The sequence below is a fragment of the Cryptomeria japonica genome, chromosome 1, assembly GCF_030272615.1.
Source record: "Cryptomeria japonica chromosome 1, Sugi_1.0, whole genome shotgun sequence".
Taxonomy (NCBI): domain Eukaryota; kingdom Viridiplantae; phylum Streptophyta; class Pinopsida; order Cupressales; family Cupressaceae; genus Cryptomeria; species Cryptomeria japonica.
Genome location: NC_081405.1, coordinates 601,236,580 through 601,255,308, shown reverse-complemented (window position 1 = coordinate 601,255,308; position 18,729 = coordinate 601,236,580). Strand labels below are relative to the sequence as shown.

General features: G+C 39.6%; 1 protein-coding gene across 2 annotated transcripts in view; it reads right to left on the bottom strand.

Moving 5' to 3' along the window:
• The window catches only part of LOC131048140 (ubiquitin carboxyl-terminal hydrolase 14), a 145,799-nt gene that overhangs the window by 66,124 nt on the left and 60,946 nt on the right, over nt 1–18,729 (bottom strand). Inside the window, exons 7-11 of one of the 2 annotated variants that reach the window (XM_057982012.2) lie at nt 9,858–9,991; nt 9,688–9,744; nt 9,479–9,556; nt 5,136–5,190; nt 5,000–5,041 (exon numbers count right to left, since the gene is read on the bottom strand). In XM_057982012.2, coding sequence (XP_057837995.2) covers nt 5,000–5,041; nt 5,136–5,190; nt 9,479–9,556; nt 9,688–9,744; nt 9,858–9,991 — 366 coding nt within the window. The remainder of the gene's footprint in view (nt 1–4,999; nt 5,042–5,135; nt 5,191–9,478; nt 9,557–9,687; nt 9,745–9,857; nt 9,992–18,729) is intronic. The other variant, XM_057982013.2, reaches the window with a different exon arrangement.

Below are 18,729 nucleotides of genomic sequence, written 5' to 3'. Positions count from 1 at the left end.
AATCAGGAGTGCCACTCACATAACGCAGCACATGCTTCGCTGCTAACCAATGATCAGCCTTGGGAGCTGTCATGAAGCGTGAAATGTAGCTCACTGCAAAACTGATGTCAGGTCTAGTGGCAGTAAGATAGATGAGGCTGCCCACTAGTTGCCTGAATAGAGATTCATCCACAACTGGTGAGGATGACTGAGCTGAAAGTTTGAGCCCGGGTTCCATAGGAGTAGAGGCAGGTTTGCAATCCTGCATTCTGAACCTGTCCACAAGACTTCTGGCATACTTGGACTGAGAGAGAAAGATACTGGTCTCAGTCTGCCAGACTTCAACTCCTAAGCAGTAATGTAGAAGTCCCAAATCTATCATATCAAAGGTGCGGCACAAATCCTGTTTGATCCCAGTGATCAAATGTGCTGAACTGCCAGTAATGATTAAGTCATCCACATAGACAACCACAAACAGAATATCATTACTAGTATGCTTGATATACAGGTTTGCATCAGATGGACTCTGTTGAAAGCCATGATCTGTCAGGTACTTATCAATTTTCATGTACCAAGCCCGAGGAGCTTGTTTCAGACCATAGAGTGCTTTGACTAATCTACAGACCTTCTGTTCTTGACCAGCAACCTTGAATCCTGGGGGTTGCGTCATGTAGACTTCTTCCTGTAAGTCACCATTCAAAAAAGCACTCTTGACGTCCATCTGATGGACTTTCCAACTGAACTGGGCTGCCAAGGCAAGAACGAGCCGTATGGTACTCATTTTGGCTGTAGGAGCAAAAGTCTCCTCGTAGTCAATGCCTTCTTTCTGTGAGAACCCACGAGCAACAAGACGAGCCTTATACTTGTCTAAGGTTCCATCAGCTTTGTATTTTACTTTGTACACCCATTTGCAGCTAATGGGCTTCTTCCCTAAAGGAAGATCAGAAAGGGCCCAAATGTGATTCTTCTGAAGACTCTGGAACTCAGCTTCCATAGCCTGTTCCCACTCAGGTATACCTTTAGCCTCTGAATATGTCTGAGGCTCAAAAACACTGTGTATGTTAGCCATGAGAGCAAAATTGACTGTATGCTGTTGTTTGCTCTTATTACGAGAGGTTCTACCCTCAATGAGCTCAGTATCCCTGAGATCACCAATGGTCTTGGCCCACCATTTAGGCCGGAGAGTAGAAGTGCGAACATCTGGAGGAGCTGGAAGAGGCTCAGGATCAGGAACAGGAGCAGCAGGAGGAGGATTATTCTCCGGAGGGAACTCAGGTAGTGCATCATCAAAAATAGATTCTGCATCATCCCTCCCATCAGGCGAACCTAATGGAATAAGAACACTATGAGGCTGATCCTCAGAACTCTGCTCAGAAGAAGGGGACTGAAAGAATCCTCTGTCTTCATCAAATACAACATCACGACTGAAGATAAGACGGTCAGTGTCTATATCTATCAGTCTGTAGGCCTTATGGTGATCACTGTATCCTGTCATCATGAGTTTCTGACTTTTGGAATCCAACTTGGAGCGCTTAGCATCTGGAATCCAAACATAGGCAACAGAGCCAAAAACCTTCAGGTGGCTGATCTGAGGCTTCCGACCAGACCAAACCTCTTCTGGAGTCTTCCCCTTAACAGCCTGAGTAGGAGAGCGGTTAAGAAGGTAGACAGCTAGTAAAGACTGCTTCAGCCCAATACTTGTTCGGAACACTCCTGTGTTGTAACATAGAGCGAGCCATCTCAACAACCGTACGATTGCGACGCTCGACAACACTGTTTTGCTGAGGAGTGTAGGGTGTAGTCAACTGGCGTTTGATGCCATGGGTATCACAGAAGTTGGAGAATGCAGATGAACAAAATTCCCCCCCGTTATCTGTCCTAAGAGTAATGATACTATGTCCAGACTCTTTTTCAACAAAGGACTTAAACTTCTGAAAGATACTAAATACATCTGATTTATATTTAAGAAAGTACACCCACATCTTTCTACTAAAATCATCTACAATAAGCAAAAAATATTTGCAACCAGTAACAGAAGATGTATTCATAGGACCACAAATATCAGCATGAAGTAATTGAAGTACCTTAGATGCGCGCCAAGACTTTCCAGGTGGAAATGAAGTCCGATGTTGTTTGCCAGCTTGACAGGCGCCACATATTCCAAGATGCTGAGTCTGAATATCAGGTAACCCTGAAACAAGTCCCTCCCGAGATAGCTGAGAGAGATACTGAATGTTGAGATGTCCATATCTCTGATGCCACAAAGTGCTAAGAGGAGAAACACGAGCTGCCAGAGCCACTTCAGGAGAATCACCAGTGTCAAGAAGCCTATATAGGCCATGATCCTCTAGACCAACAGCAACAGTAAGACGAGTCTCCCGATCAATGATGGAGCACTTGTGAGCACTGAACACCACATCTAGTTGAGGAGAATTCCTCATAATCTGGCTGACAAAGAGCAGATTAAGTTCCATTCCAGGAACATAGTACACATTCAAAAAAATGAGAGTCCTGCCACCAGACTGTATCTGAACAGTGCCTCTGCCAACAACTGTATACTCCTCACCTCCGCCAAATACAATGGAATCACTGAAAGGTGAGAAGTCTGTAAACCAGTCACGCCAATGAGAAAAGTGACGTGATGCACCAGAGTCGATGTACCAAGCAGAAGACCTGGCATGATCTGAAGACCTCTTAGCCATAAAGGCATAAAAGGCAGACTCTTTCTGCTCGAAATGTTCAGCAACATGCGCCTTCTGGTGTGACCCTCCCTGCTTCTTTTGTTCAGAAGCAAGCCTCTGACGGCAATCTTTCTTCATATGGCCGTACTTGTGACAGTAATTGCACTGCACATTCTTCTTCTTAGCTCCATCCTGTGTCTGAGAAGAGCCTTTCTGCTGAGAAGACTGAGAGGACTGAAATTTGCCTTTATCCTTCTGAAAGGATTGAGCTGTGAAGGCATTTTCCGAGGAGGCTGATGTAGTACCACTACCAAATTGCTGTTTCCAGCGATCCTGCTGTAGAAGTTTGGTGCAGAATTCTGAAAACTTCAGATCAACATTAGTGGAAGTAATATTGAGGGTTTCAATGAAGTGTTCATACGATTTCGGAAGACTTTTTAAAGTGATTACAACCATGTCTTCTTCCTCCATAGTCCGACCAATAGCTTCGAGTTGATCTCGAATGTCCTTAATCCTCGTGAGGTGCTCCTGTAAGGACATACGTTCATCCATCATAATGGAGAACAACTGATTCTTCAGAAAGAATGCTCAGCTCTTGTCGGATGTCTCATGCAATTCCTTCAGATGCTTCCAGATGTCAGAGGCTGTCTTGCCGGAAGGAATCTGCGGTAACTGATCATCAGTTACTGAGAGTTTGAGAAGCATGACTGCCTCCCGATTGCGTTCATCAAACTTATCTTGATCTGCACCAGGTGTACTAGGACTGAGCTCTTTGCCCAAAACAAGCTGGTCAAGATGCCTATATTCAAAAATGGTCAACATACGCTGTTTCCAGATGTTGTAGTTGTGACCATTAAAGCGTTGACTGCCTTCTAACATCAGATTGGTGAGAGAAGCCATTTGCACGTTTCCCAAAAAAAATTCATGGCTGACCCAAAAAAATCCAAAGACAGCCCAGAAATGCGTGCAAAAAACCTAGAAGGATTCTCCTGTCAGAATCTGAATCCACGGGCTCGAAAATCGAGGCACGAAAATCGAGGTACCCAGAAAAGACGGACAACAACCCAGATTAGGGTTTGAAAAACCCACCACAAATCTGCAAGAAAAAAGGAATTTCGATAAAAACTGGAGGTAAACACCTCAATCGAAGTTTGCAGAGATCATGGGCGCCATTGTTTGCAGAGAATGACGAGTTGCAGGTGGCGCCGCTGGAGGCGACGCCGAAGCCTGCAGACGTGCACAGAGCCAAACAGGTCGCAGATCACCGAACAGGTCGCAGGTGAACGACGCGAACAGGTCGCAGGTCGCGCGGGCTGCAGGTCACGGGGGCGATGGAGGCGGCGCCGGAGTTTGTCCGCGACGTCGCACACAGGTCGTGTCAACGCGACAACCCTTGCAGGTCCCGAACACAGGTCATGGGGGCGGTAAAACGCGACGCCGAAGAAAAAAAACGACGACCCTCCCTGCGCGAACACAGGTCGCGACGACGCACGACGACCCTGCAGACAGAGGTTGCCGAAAAACGACGATTCCGCCCCAGAAGCCAAAAAAACTTTGATAAGTTTTTTTCAAAAAATAATTTCGAAAATTTCCACTAATTGGAAATTAGGATTAAAAAAATTTCGAAAAAATTCCTCCTGTAGCTCTGATACCATAAAACAATGCGAGACACGCAATGGATTTCAAAGAATTGATTGAATAATCAGAATGAGCAAAACGCTCATAAATAATACAAGCTATTTACAAGAATAGCAAGTTTCTAATAAGAAACTGCTGAGAAGATCGAAGATGATCTGTCTAAAATAGAATATACACTGAATGAGCATTAATACTAAAATTAACATATTTTAATATTCTATTAGTAGCAAGGCAAGTTGGTAATGATCTCTGAACTTTAAGAAATGACTCCTGGTCACTAAAAACTCTTTCTTTGTGTACAAATATCACAAAATCAAAATAGATGGATCTTTACCGATATAAAGGCATTCAGTGTTCTTCAAATGTGTGTAAAAAACAAGGGGGTAAGATATACCAAAAAATGATCTATAATCTTGTAGAGATCAAAGCTTGAAATACAAAGGATGAAAAGAATATTTGAAAATACATAACAAGTTTACAACAAAATTGAACTGTTTTGGAATAAAACATACTAAATTACACCAAACAACGTGAGCGTTGAAGAAAGCAAGTGTAGTCAATAGATAAACGTCACTCAAGCTAAAACCAGTTCCTTTTAAATTTATTAATCTTGTCCTGTTTCTGTGAATTGAGGAAAACGTTGCAAAAGAAAAGATCACTGCAAAATCATTCAGATACAAATGGAAAGAACGAGAACTTACTGGTTTTGAAGTCATGTTCTCAGAAATTTCTACATCATTATCCTGATTACACCAAATTCAAATTTAAAAATGTTCTCATAAGATGTACTTACCCACAGGAAAGCAAAAAAAAAGTGATATGGATCGGAAGAAATACCTCTTGTACTGGAGAGGAGTACTTTCCAGACAACATCCCATGTCCAAGCTTTACCCTGATAAAAGTGAACATCAAAAAACAATTAATAAGCCACCCAGAAATAAATTCACAAATGAATCAACAATAGAAGAGCATACAAGAGCAGGTTTTCAATTTTCATAGACTGATTTAGCAAGTGTGCTTTCACACAAATAAACAAATGTAATCCTTTCCAAGATAGAAAGTATCATAGTACCTAAAATCTAGAAATATATGACATACAAAAGAAGTGAAATATAAAAAGTGCCTTACGAATAAGCTCTTAACACTAGCATTTGCACCCACGGGAGGTTCAAGGGATATGCCAATAGGATATTAAAGGTAAACCTCAAATGTATTTTTACGTTATATAATTAGTTATATAATAATATAAATCTATACATGTTTTGACACATTATTGGAGCATGATTCTTCCTGTGGGACAGCCCCTTTAGAGTTAGGGGAAGAGCATCAATAGTTAAGCACCCTAACTTCGCGCTTCTCAAAATCCTACGTGGAAATTCCAAATCACTCCCAATTTTTTACAGTAGCTTACTTGGCAAGTCCCCTGCTTATAACTAAGCTTTCAGCACCACGTCATCAAGTATGGTGCCACATCAGCATGCTTTTTGCCAAGGTGTCCAAAACAGCCCAAAAAAAAAGTGAGACTAATAGGCATGCAAAAGAGGCCCCAATAGTTGTGCAGCTGATATGGCATCACCTGATTGGTTACTTTTTACAATATTAGTACATTTCCTAATAACTATTGGTACATTTCCTAACAAAAAATGATATTTTATGTTTCAAACAATAGGTTTTATTTGTTCAATTTTTGAAACAAAAGGTATCAACAACCCTTACAACAATTGGTACATGCTCAACTACTAGTGCTCTTCCCCTATTCGATGATATTATATTAATAAGTTAATTAATATTATTATATTAGTATAGGTGGTCGGATAGCTTTGGACTAAAGTTTGCCGTATGGCAGTTTTGTAGAATGCATTTAGAAAGGCCTTTTGAAAACAATGAACTTTAGTAGTACATAATACATTTTTGAGTTCATTTCATATCTTTAAAATTAATTTTCTTCTATTTTAATTATCAATAATGGTATTAGAGCCCATAATGAGATATGCATTAGGCTTTACACCCAAATAATTTATTTACATTTATATTACAAATAATAAATATACATTAGATATGTGTTAGGCTCTACATCTACTCCTTGCATTTGCTCAACCGTTTCCAATGCCTTTTCAAAAAAATCCAATTTTTGCATATCTTACGATCATTGTAGTCAAGGAGACCATGTCTCTCTGAGATGTATTGTCAAACAATTCAAAATTGTCTGTGTATTCTTCAACATTTTGAATACATATCTATATATATTGCAATGATCTCCTCATACCAACTAAATGATTAAGGCAATGGATCAAAGCAAATGCAATAGAAAGATTTAAGGCATCGAAATATAATTAAACCATCCAATTGATCGCAAAAGAATAGCGTGGTTCAAATACACCACAACCAAACCACTATAAAATTGAAGAGAAATCATAGTTTATAAACAAATAAAGATAAATTCATTTAATATAGTGCTACACACTAATTGTTATGAACCTTATAATGCGTACTCAATTTTCTAATTAAAAATGGTCCATCACCTTGAATAGGCATTACTTTCAGGGTTTTAAAAAAGGCTTGGCCAGCACAAAATTGACCTTGAATAGGCATTACTTTCAGGGTTTTAAAAAAGGCTTGGCCAGCACAAAATTGACCGTTGGGTTCAATACATGTCAGAAATTCTTATCTTTTGTCTATAAATATATAATCTCCTTGAGTTATTGAATTATTTTTTAAGAAAACTTTAAAGATCAGGGTCCCACTTAAAACATTTTATTAAAAAAGAAAAGGAAAAAGCGAAATATCAATACAAAAAGTTGGCTACACAATCTAGTAGCTTTTGATAACCCACTAAACATTTCTAAGAAAAATTGAAATTGAGCAAATAGTGACTTATTGTAGGAAATGTTTCTACAATAAAAATGGATTACACCAAGAGAGTAATATTAACGCAATCCCACCCAACTTCTCCCACCCCCTATCTCACTACATTATAGTCATAACTTTAGTTATTCTTTTAACTCCTCCCAAATTTCCAACTGTCTCTTAATCAGTGACTAATGCTTAACCTCTTAACATATAATTGGTGTTCATTTTAAGTTTTGTTTTTCAGTTTTAACCTTAGAAGTAGGATTAGCATCAAGAACTACACGCAAACATCATGCACCTTGGTTTGCTACTTTTCTTTAGCATCGTCAATGATCAATATTTGTATACCCACTTGTTACTACATCTCTAAAACATGTTGATAATTAATAAAAGATGACTTATGCACAAGAAATCAACCATAAGAAAACTGAGGGGACTTTCTTCTCAGCCATCATCTAAAATTCTATTTGCAAAGACATGCATTGGGATGCAGCCAGGTCTTTGAGAAAATTCAAGCCTCTCATAAATTGTCACTTCAAAAGCTTTGTTGAGCCTCCATTCTATAGGAATCCTGCATGTAGCTAAGGATGTAGGCACCAAATTCAATTTGATTGTCCTAGGATGCATTGTGATATCTTCTACTCTAAAAGACTTCAATTCCATCCTAGAGAAAAAGCCACTCTAGATATACATGAAGCATCTGTCTTGGTAAACTTCATCCGAATCCCAGACAAGTTTGAAAGGGAGTTATTTAGAGGATGGCTTTCTAAAGCAGTACAGAAATAAATTAGATTTCTGTAGATAATATTATCAATTATTTTGCAATGTCATAATGCTGCAGTGTTCCACAAGGAAGCATCCCCACAGAAAACCCCGCATCCCCAAGATGGATACTTTTCTGGGATGTGGGAACTTGGGAGAAATGTCCCCCAACAGCACCGCCACCTCCATTGGGGATGCCACCGGGTCGCTTCATATCATACCATCAACAAACTCCATGGAACTATGTAATACTGTTCAAAAGCTAAGTTGCAGGGTTCGTCCCCCTAGGCCCCTGGTACCGGTCCAGTCCGGTGTTGGTTCGGGGTCCTAGTCTGATCCGCCTGTGGTCCGGACAGGGTTCGTGATTCACAGGCCTGATTCGGACCAGGTCAAACCCGGGCGTCTGGCGGCCCAAAAACCAAGTTTTTTTGCAAAATTTAATTTATTTTTTTTCAAATCTGTCACTTAAAAAATTAAAATGAAACCCTAAAAGTGAGTTTTAAAACATAAACTCAGCTCATTTCTCCTCAACAAATGACTCGGATAGCGAGCAAACTTATAGTGCAAGTGCAAGTGGCATTGGCATTGGTTCATCTAATGTCGATGTCAATGATGAGGAGGATGAGGAGGAGGAGAATGAGGATGATGAATTAGAGAATCCATTTGACGATTAAACTTTAAATTGTTGAAAGTTGAAAAAATGATACTTGAATATTTTGTCATTTTGATACTAAACTTCATGTATATGATGCTATTATGGTATGATCATGATATTATGGTATGATTACAAGTTTATGTTGGTTTTGTTGTTTATATGATGCTATGTGACATGCTAATCTTAATTCATGCTTATAGGCTGCATGCATATATATATATATGCTTTTTGTACTAATGAACCCAAACCCTTTTTCAAAATTTTGCCGTACCGGTTCTTCGAACCCGAACCAGCAACTTAGTTCAAAAGTAATGAGGAACTCTATTGATTTTGACCACATGCTTATTATATTGTTCTCTGAATCTTTTCAATGGATATATCATATGAGGCTGTAAACTTTAGAATACATGATTAAATTGCTACATCAGTAACCCATGAGTTTTTTGAAAAAAAATTTCTATTTACAGTCGGGTGCCATTCACTTTTCTTGACAATTTTTTAAGTATCAAAACAATGGAAATCTGCACTTCTCAGTGGTATACATCTGTTTTATGGCCCACAATGTCTAGAAACTCCAGCAATGAAAATCAGTGAATGTCAAACATATGAATAAGATCAGATTTACAAATGGCAATTTGTCAATTCATTTATGTCCTCAAAATAGAATGGCTGCATCCAATAATTAGTACCTAGAGACTAAGAGGATCATGCAGAAACATATAAGTAAAGCACTGGATGAATCATAAGCAAAACGCTTTGGCATCATGACCATATGCTACTTGCAACCCAGAGAATCAATCCTTTGCATATGCTCAATTTTCTAAGCATTGTATATAACTGCACTTCACTTTCCAAATTTTACTAGACTTTTCTTGTGTTTAGCAATAGCGCCATTACAAGTGTTAAGACTTACAGCTGCATGTTCAGTTCCACAGTTGGATCTGCAGGAGCCCTTTCAAATGCTTCATTCAGGTTTTGATCTTTAAAATAACTGACCAAAAACAAGATCGATAAAAAAGTTAAAGTTGTAAATATATAAAGCATACGTAAAACAAGGTGGAAAATTTGTTAAAACCACAACCTGGGACAAGGGCAATATACTGCAGAACAAACATTACTTACCGTGAGACAAAATCCCTTGTAGAAAATACAGTTTGCATGATAGATGCCAAGTAGCAGCTACAGAACCAAAAACATTAATGAGTATGATAATATAGATTTTTTAATAAAGCATTACTCATATCAACCATAAAACATGGTACACTCAAATCAAAATAATCAAATAATGAGACCTGTTCCCAAGATTGATAAGTCCTGTGCATCCAGGGCCAAATAGAGCCTCTGATTCCTTGCCACTTTCTTGAATACGATTCCAATCAAAGTTTGTGTTCTGATCAAGCTCTCTCTCAGCAGTGGTTAACTCCGTCTGAAGTCACGATCATATAACTTTCAGATTGGATTTTGTAGAGAAGAATAAAGCACACAAATATCCAAAAGCTCAAATTACTTGCAAATTTTCATTTAATCATTTTCCTTAGCAATCTTTACTATGAATTGGTCAGACAAACAATTTGTCACAGACAACAAACAAATACATCCAAAATTAAGATTAAGAAATTCAATCTCTATATGTGATAAGGCTCCACCTATCCTTGCCATTAAGTTTACTCTTGAGTCCACTTGAACAATAATCTAATTTGAGATGATGATAATTCACTCATAAAAATGTGCATCACATTGTTTTTCAGCACATCTCTACACAAATAGCGTTCCATAATAGAAAGCAAGCCAAAAAAGAGGCTGCTTCTTCTGTTTGCTATTGGTTAGATCAGTTCTGAAATGAATCCTTTTCATGCAGGAGAATCCAAGTCACCTGCAATCCTGCTGCTCAGTTTTGCCTTTTTGTTCTAATTACTGTGTGTTTTTCAGGTTTATTTTTCTTCTTGCTGTCTTGTGTGTATGTTTTCAGGCTCTAGAACTTAGCTGGAATCACATCTGGCTCTTTCACACACATGACATCCTTTTCCAGACGCATCTCAACTATTATTGAGGCCCACATGGCAGGCAGTTCATCCTATATGCTGGGTAATCCTAGTCGGGTTGTGAGTATTTAATACCTCAGTCCCCTCATGTGTCTTCCATCATCTCAATCATATAATCCTGCTTGGTGTAGAGCCTATTAAAGGCCAATGACAACTACCCTTGCTGGGAAGCAGATACATTATTGTTAGTGGCAATTAGGATAATACTTATAATTTTGCTAGTTATGTTTTAGTAATACTGTGGTTGTGTAATAAGACAGCCGTTAGTTCCCATAGGGGTTAGTCGGCAGTTGTGACGGTTGGCACTGTTGAAATAATAGCTAGTTCGGATCAAATATAAGTATTACTTGTATTGGGCTGGACACAAACGCATTATGTAACTTGTAACCATTAAGGATGTTGATATGTGTATGTAACTTGCGAATATGAAAATTGGGCGTGACCCATAATGTAACTTGTGGGTGACTAATTGGCCTATCGGCCTTAGTCACATTAAATGTGCAAAATTAAATATAACTTGTAATTTGGTCTGGCCCTATAATGGGCGATGTAACTTGTGGATAGGGCTAACCCTATATTGAACATTGTAACTTGTAAATGCAATGGGGCTGACCCTATATTGGGTGCCAAGTTTAGGTCATCATATTATTATTAATTGATTATCCTTGTGAGCCGGCCTAGGATGAATTAGGTGGCTAAGATCACATATATATACAAGGTTCATTCATTCATCATCACACACAATGGAAGACATCAAATTACATCCTTGATCAGCAGCGAAATTATCCAGTCAGCGAATGTAACTACAAGGACAGCAAATTGCATCATAAAGATCAGCGAACATATCCCTATGGCAGCAAATTCATCTCTAAGAACAGCAAACTAATTCTGGAGCAGCGATTATCATTCATGGTCAGCGAATTGACTCCTTGATCAACGAATGGTCCTATGATCAGCAGCAGCAAATCATCTTCAGTCAAGTATATTGCAGATAAGTTCATCATACTGTTGTGTATATGCTGATGTTCATATTGCTTCAAGTGTTGAAGTAAACTTGTACAGTCACATATTGATTATTGCCTAATATAAACTGAGATTAATTGTTGGGTTTTTCACCTCCAAGAGGGAGGTTTTCCTAGGGTACTCTTGTGTTTTGTGTTTTCATTGTGTTATTTCTGATTATTGCTATCAATCTGATCTAAAATTAACATGGTATCAGAGCCAAGTTCCTTCTATAAGGCCTAACAGCTTGAGGGAAGAACCTGTACTTCTTCTTGTGCAGATTAGGGCTGAAGAAGTCTACGGTAAATCAGAAAGTTCAACAGCAATGTCTGCTTGACAAATTGAAGGCATCGATGGGACGATAGCAAGAATAAGATTTCAGGTGTTCTCATTCCTCTATTCTCAATTGTAGTGTCCACTTGGTTTGGATATTTGCATTTGATTGCCTTATTGTTATTGGTGTCTTATCTAGTGCACAAGGTTCTCTTGCTTGTTAACTACTTCATCTGAGGATGCTTTCATATGTCGGTTTGTGCACTTGTTTTTCAAATCTTAGTATTTCCTTTAAGGGTTGCATAACTATCTTCCTAGGGTTTGTAACAATCACCCTAGTTCGAGCTTTGTTATTGTGTTAAGAATTTGTTCTAATCCAGTTTGAATTATTGAAGTTAGTATTTGGTTACGCCCTACTCTCTATTTTGAGTATGTTTATCTCTCAACCTATTTGATGTGGTTTGCAATGAATATGTAATGATCCGAATTAATACATTGATCTAAATACATCCTTGGCAGTTACGATTTTAGCATGTGTATTCAGATATAAAACTAGGAGTATTATGATGGATATAACAGCAAGCACAAATAGGAAGATTGAAAGCTGAATAGAATTATAGGAGATTCAGAAGCATGGAACCTTAGTTGAAAACATATAGTGTCCTCTAATCATTGGTGTGGTAGGCACGTAAAGGTAAGATGTCTTAGTCATCCTATTTAGTATCTATGCCCAATGATATCTTCTTCTGATGATACTTGCTCCATAGTTCAGATGCATCATATTCTATCTAAATCTTGAAATGCTTAATAGTCTTGCTGGTGTGTCTCCTAACATCATACGGACTATAGTCTTTGTTCTATTATAAGATTGGCATGTAGGACTGGGGCTGTGTAACACTTGGTTCTCTTCAGCTCTTCATAAAAGGCTCTCATGTTCTTTGTTATACATTTATTATAACCTTGCTCTGCTCTTCTTGTGTAGAGGATTGCCTTTAGCTCTAATGCATTTTTTTGTCATGGCTTTATCCTCACATAATATTCATTGTGATATTATCTCTTCAATTTGAGCAGACTACCTATTACATTTTTTAAGTAAGTATTCTCTTGATGATGAAACCTAAGATGAATGAGATATCTAACTTATTGAAGTTGCCTTTTGATCATACGCTTGTGCTCAACTACAATGTGTATCCTTTTGACTGGTTGATATTCATATCTGATTTTACGCATTGGCTGGAAAGAAAATTTAGCTTATATACCTTGCTTATGGATTTTGTAAAATGTTAGATTGTCAAAGTTTTCTGAAGTCATACACTTGCCTTAGTTTTCTGATGTGATCAAGCATAGCTAACTCTCTGTTATTCAACTATGGAAAACAATTTTACATTTAAAGAATGTTGTGTAGCTTTACACTACTGGCAATATCGTTTTGAGCAAATCTTGGCATATGTTGTCAATGGTGGAAGTCTAGTCGATAAAGAGATATTTAATCATGTTGATGCTTCTCTTCAAGATATTCTTGAATTACCATGCCTTCAAGCTTAAGAGGGAGCTTGGTTTCTTCACTTGAAGGTATGCCATGATCATAATGATTGTGCTATGGGTCCATTTCGTAAAAGTGAAGTAAGGAAAAGATTGGCATTTCTCATCTTTGATTTATGGTAACTTATGCTGGCTGCTTTCCTTGATTGATTCTTATATTATGCAATCTTCATGAGACTTGATTACCACAATTTTACATTAAGAATCAAGAGGGAGTTACAGATGGAAGTTTTTTGTGTAGCTCATAGTTAGAAGGACACATTTGCTCTTGCTGCTAGATATACTAATATTAGAACTATTATAGCTAATGTTGCAGGTTGGAAGTTGGATATAAAGACTGTTTTCTTAATGTTGTCTATATTGAATAACTAGAAGGTTATGAGAATCAAAATATAGAATCTCATTAAAGAAAAGCTCTTTATGGCCTCAAGCAAGCTTCTTGAGCTTGGTATGAGAAGATTGACAAGTATTTGATTAGTTTGGGATCTTGCAAGAATGGTGTTGATTCTAACCTTTACTTTAAAAGTATTCAATGGTGAACTGCTAATTTTGTTTCTTATATATATGTGGATGATTTATTTCTAACTATTGGAAATAGTCTCATCATTAGATGTAAGAAAGAATTAGACACTGAATTTGGAATGAAGGATCTAGGCCTAATGCATTATTGTCTAGGACTAGAAGTATGGCAAAGATCTTATCCTTAGTCAAGAAAAATATGCCATTGATATGATGGATTGTAAACCTATGTCTACTCCTATAGAAATTGAGTTTATCTGCAGCTAACTCTGATTTTGCAGATCCATCGGAGTACAGGTAGTTGATTGGATCCTCAATGCATCTAGTTAACACTAGACATAATATTTGTTATGCAATGAGTGCCCTTCAGGCAGTTCATGAACAAACCTAAGCATGTTCATCTTGTTGCAGCCAAGGATATCCTGAGATATTTGCGAGAAACAGTTGGCTACGAGCTGAAGTATCCAATCAACACTATCATCACCCTAGAAGGCTACTTAGATTCTGATTGGGCAGGAAGTGTTAGAACACATCAGGAATTTTGCTTCAACTTGAGTTCTGCTCTAATCTCTTGGGTCAGTAGGAATCAATCCTGAGTTGCATTGAGCACTGCTGAAGCTGAGTACATTGTGAAGCAGTGTGGCTTCACAAAGCTTCTTGCTAGGTTGTTTGGGCAACCTTGGGAACCCTCAGTCATTAATTGTAACAATCAGAATTGTATTGAGATGTTTGTTAATCCTATGTTTCATGACAGGCCAAAACATGTGAAAACTCATTATCACTATGTTCATGATATGGTATAGAATGGTGCCATTCAGCTGAATATGTCAACACCGATGAGCAGATTGCAACTGTTCTCACCAAGCCTTGTGTTCGAGTGAAGTTTGTGTGCTTCAGAAAGAGACTTGGAAATTGTGGAGAACACAGCCTTGCCTGAGAAGGAGTCCCAGTCCTAGTGATGCATTAAGTTGCATCTTCCACCCTCTGTGGGCAATGCAAGGTGAAGTCACCCTCTGCAAGCAATGCAAGGTGACATTAGATCCTTCTCTGAAAGAAGGTTGAGGTGAAAGACCTCCTCCACCCTCTGCAAGCAATGCAAGGTGGAACCACCCTCTGCGGAAAGCAAGGTGGCAAGTTATTCTTCTTAGTAGAGAGTTTTGAGATGTAAGACCTCTTTTTACCCTCTGCGGGGAATTCAAGGTGGATCCATACTCTGCAGGCAATGCAAGATGGATATCATGAAAGAAGTTCATGATGTGTATTTATATATTTGTGTGTATTCATTTCTTGCAGGTGTGCATAATAAAGTTTTTGGATCCATCCCTTGTGGGCGGTGCAAGATGGATATCATGGAAAGGTCCATGATGATTTGTTATTTGGCTAGAATCCCCCCTAGCTAAGAGGAAGTGTTGAAATAATAGCTAGTTCGGATCAAATATAAGTATTACTTGTATTGGGCTGGACCCAAACGCATTATGTAACTTGTAACCATTAAGGATGTTGATATGTGTATGTAACCTGCAAATATGAAAATTGGGCGTGACCCATATTGTAACTTGTGGGTGACTAATTGGCCTATCGGCCTTAGTCACATTAAATGTGCAAAATTAAATATAACTTGTAATTTGGTCTAGCCCTATAATGGGCGATGTAACTTGTGGATAGGGCTAACCCTATATTGAACATTGTAACTTGTAAATGCAATGGGGCTGACCCTATATTGGGCGCCAAGTTTAGGTCATCATACTATTATTAATTGATTATCCTTGTGAGCCAACCTAGGATGAATTAGGTGGCTAAGATCACATATATATACAAGGTTCATTCATTCATCATCACACACAATGGAAGACATCGAATTACATCCTTGATCAGCAGCGAAATTATCCAGTCAGCGAATATAACTACAAGGGCAGCAAATTGCATCATAAAGATGAGCAAGCATATCCCTATGGCAGCAAATTCATCTCCAAGAACAGCGAACTAATTCTGGAGCAGCGATTATCATTCATGGTCAGCGAATTGACTCCTTGATCAGCGAATGGTCCTATGATCAGCAGCAGCAAATCATCTTCAGTCAAGTATATTGCAGATAAGTTCATCATACTGCTGTGTATATGTTGATGTTCATATTGCTTCAAGTGTTGAAGTAAACTTGTAAAGTCACATATTGATTATTGCCTAATATAAACTGAGATTAATTGCTGGGTTTTTCACCTCCAAGAGGGAGGTTTTCCCAGGGTACTCTTGTGTTCTGTGTGTTCATTGTGTTATTTCTGATTATTAATATCAATCTGATCTAAAATTAACAGGCATCTCCACCAACCGTTGGGTCTTATATAGTGTGATGTAAGGGAACCATGGCAAGGTTGTTGATGTACTAGTTTTTGGAATGCAATAAAGGAAACATCTTTCTACCATATCGTTGTCAATGTTAATTTATGTTCTGAATATAATTGAAGTTACTGGTTATATGTTCTGTGTGTACTTCCCGTTTATTCTGTGAACTTGAACAACTCACCATAGGGAGTAAACATTTTGACGTCGTTGCTGATTCAAATTCGAGAGATCAATATGGCAGTAGGCGGTAACCACTAATGGGCCGACCATTCCAGCAACAGTTGATAGTCACTGAAGGTGATACACACGAAGAGGCCATGCAGGCGGAAGTACGGGAGGATCAACTGATGGAGGATTTGGTGGAATTGTGGGACATTTCCATCACTCAGTACGTGCAGAGGGAAGCTCGGGAGAGAGCGGTCCCTGAGGGCATAGTACGTGAGGAACTCACAGTAAATTCTGTCGTGTTTGATCTTCTTGGGAGCCTTCCAAGACTGTTGGCACGGAATCTCATTGAACGGTAAGAGCAGAGGGAAGAAATCAGTCATGAACGTCGTCGGTAGAAAATCTTGCAGCAGTACGAAGAAAGGAGTCGTAGGGAAGAGGAAGAGAGGGATACAAGAAAAGGTCGTACCCCTGTAAATTAATGCCCCTACGTCCGAACAAGGACCAACAACGTGGTACCAACGGAGAAGTAGGCGAGGGGTCGGTATGAAGATCCCTACATATCAGAGAACAAAACGAGCAAAGACGTCGGTTGAGAGAGATTGCTGAAGGGTCGAAGAGTCCGGAAAGGCAAAGCAAGAGTCAAAGCATGAGTAGGAGCCGTAGTCGGGAGAGGCAGAAACTGTGTATGTGGAACCAATTGGTAGAGGTTGCGAGCAACCTACCACTGCCAAACATAGCGGAGGAAGATCTCGCCGACTAGGCCGCTCACTCGACGTCGAGTGAAGAAACCGGACTCTGTCTGAAAGCAATCCGTCGAAGCAATCCGACCGTGACAAAGAGGCCACACAGGAGCTGCAGGGTGAGGTCGCTGAACTCTTTGAGAATAATCTGTATAGAATTGGGAGTTTGTCTCTTGCGAAACAGTCAAAAATAGGAGGGCCAGAGGCAAAAACCCAAGGAGGGACTATAGGAGTGAGGGTGACCAAGGTGCGGAGGACAGAGGGGGCCACGTAGAAAGCTTGCGTACGGAGCTAAACGGTCCAATCTGGTTGAACGCATATGGTACGTTCCAGGCAGCACATAACACCTTCCAGGTGGCACATAACACCTCCCAAGCGGGACAGAGTACCTTCCAAGTAAAAGCAATGGGGCACAACCAAAACACTCCAGAGAGACAGAAACTTCCAAGATTTATGGGCGACGAGTCAGAGGACCCCGTGCGGCACTGCAAAACATGTGTAACCATATGAGAAGCGAACGGCCAAGATGACCAAGATTACTGGTTAAAAGCGTTCCCAGCCACTCTCCGACGGATCGCAATTGACTGGTATACGGACCTTGATGCCCAACACAAATCAAGTTGGAATACTTTGAAGAGGACCTTCCAAGAGGAATTCAAGCTTCTAAGGGATGATAATGAGATCGTGGCCGAGATCTATAGTACTGAGCAAGGGAAAAGTGAAAGTGTTCGGGCCTATAACCGTAGGCTGAAGGAGTTGCTAAACAAGATGGAGAATCAACTGGCCGATGGGTCGAAGAAAAGATGGTTTGTGGAGGGTCTCGTACCATCCCTCAGAAGAAAGATGAAGGTGGTCCCTCCGTCGTCATATGACGAGGCCTACAACAGAGCAATGGACATTGAAAGTGAAAGCAAAACATCAAAAGAGAAGAGGAGGGCAAGCGACGATGACGGTACGGATGAAGATAGTGATGGCGAGTCCAAGACCGTACAGGCACTCCATAGGGATATGATGTTGATGATGAGAGAATTGAAGGCCAACAAAGAGAATGGCAAAGAGGGTAAAGAACTCCGGTGTATCGAGTGCAAGGCAGAAGGTCACACTAAGGGAACATGCCCACTGAAATCCTTTTACGACATCTGTCAAGTGCTGGGGCATTCCATCAAGGAATGCATGTACAATCTAAAAACGTGGAGCACACAAGTGCTCCTAACCCAACTAGAGCAAATCACTCCGCCAGCCACACCACCCAAACCAGCAAACTCCGATACCTCACTAATGGGATATTGCAACAATCGGCGAGGGAATAATCGGTCCAATACCAACATGCCAAGGAGTAAGATCCAGTACGACGCAAAAGGGTGACCTATGATTCAATGCCGCAAATGTAGTGAATGGGGCTACTTTGCTCGGGAGTGCCAAAACAGAAATAACAATGGGAGCTTGTTGTGTAAGTGGTGCAGACCGAGAAATCATGAGGACACAGATTGCCCGAAGCAAAAGGGGGTGAATATGCTAGACGTGAAGGAACCGGAGGA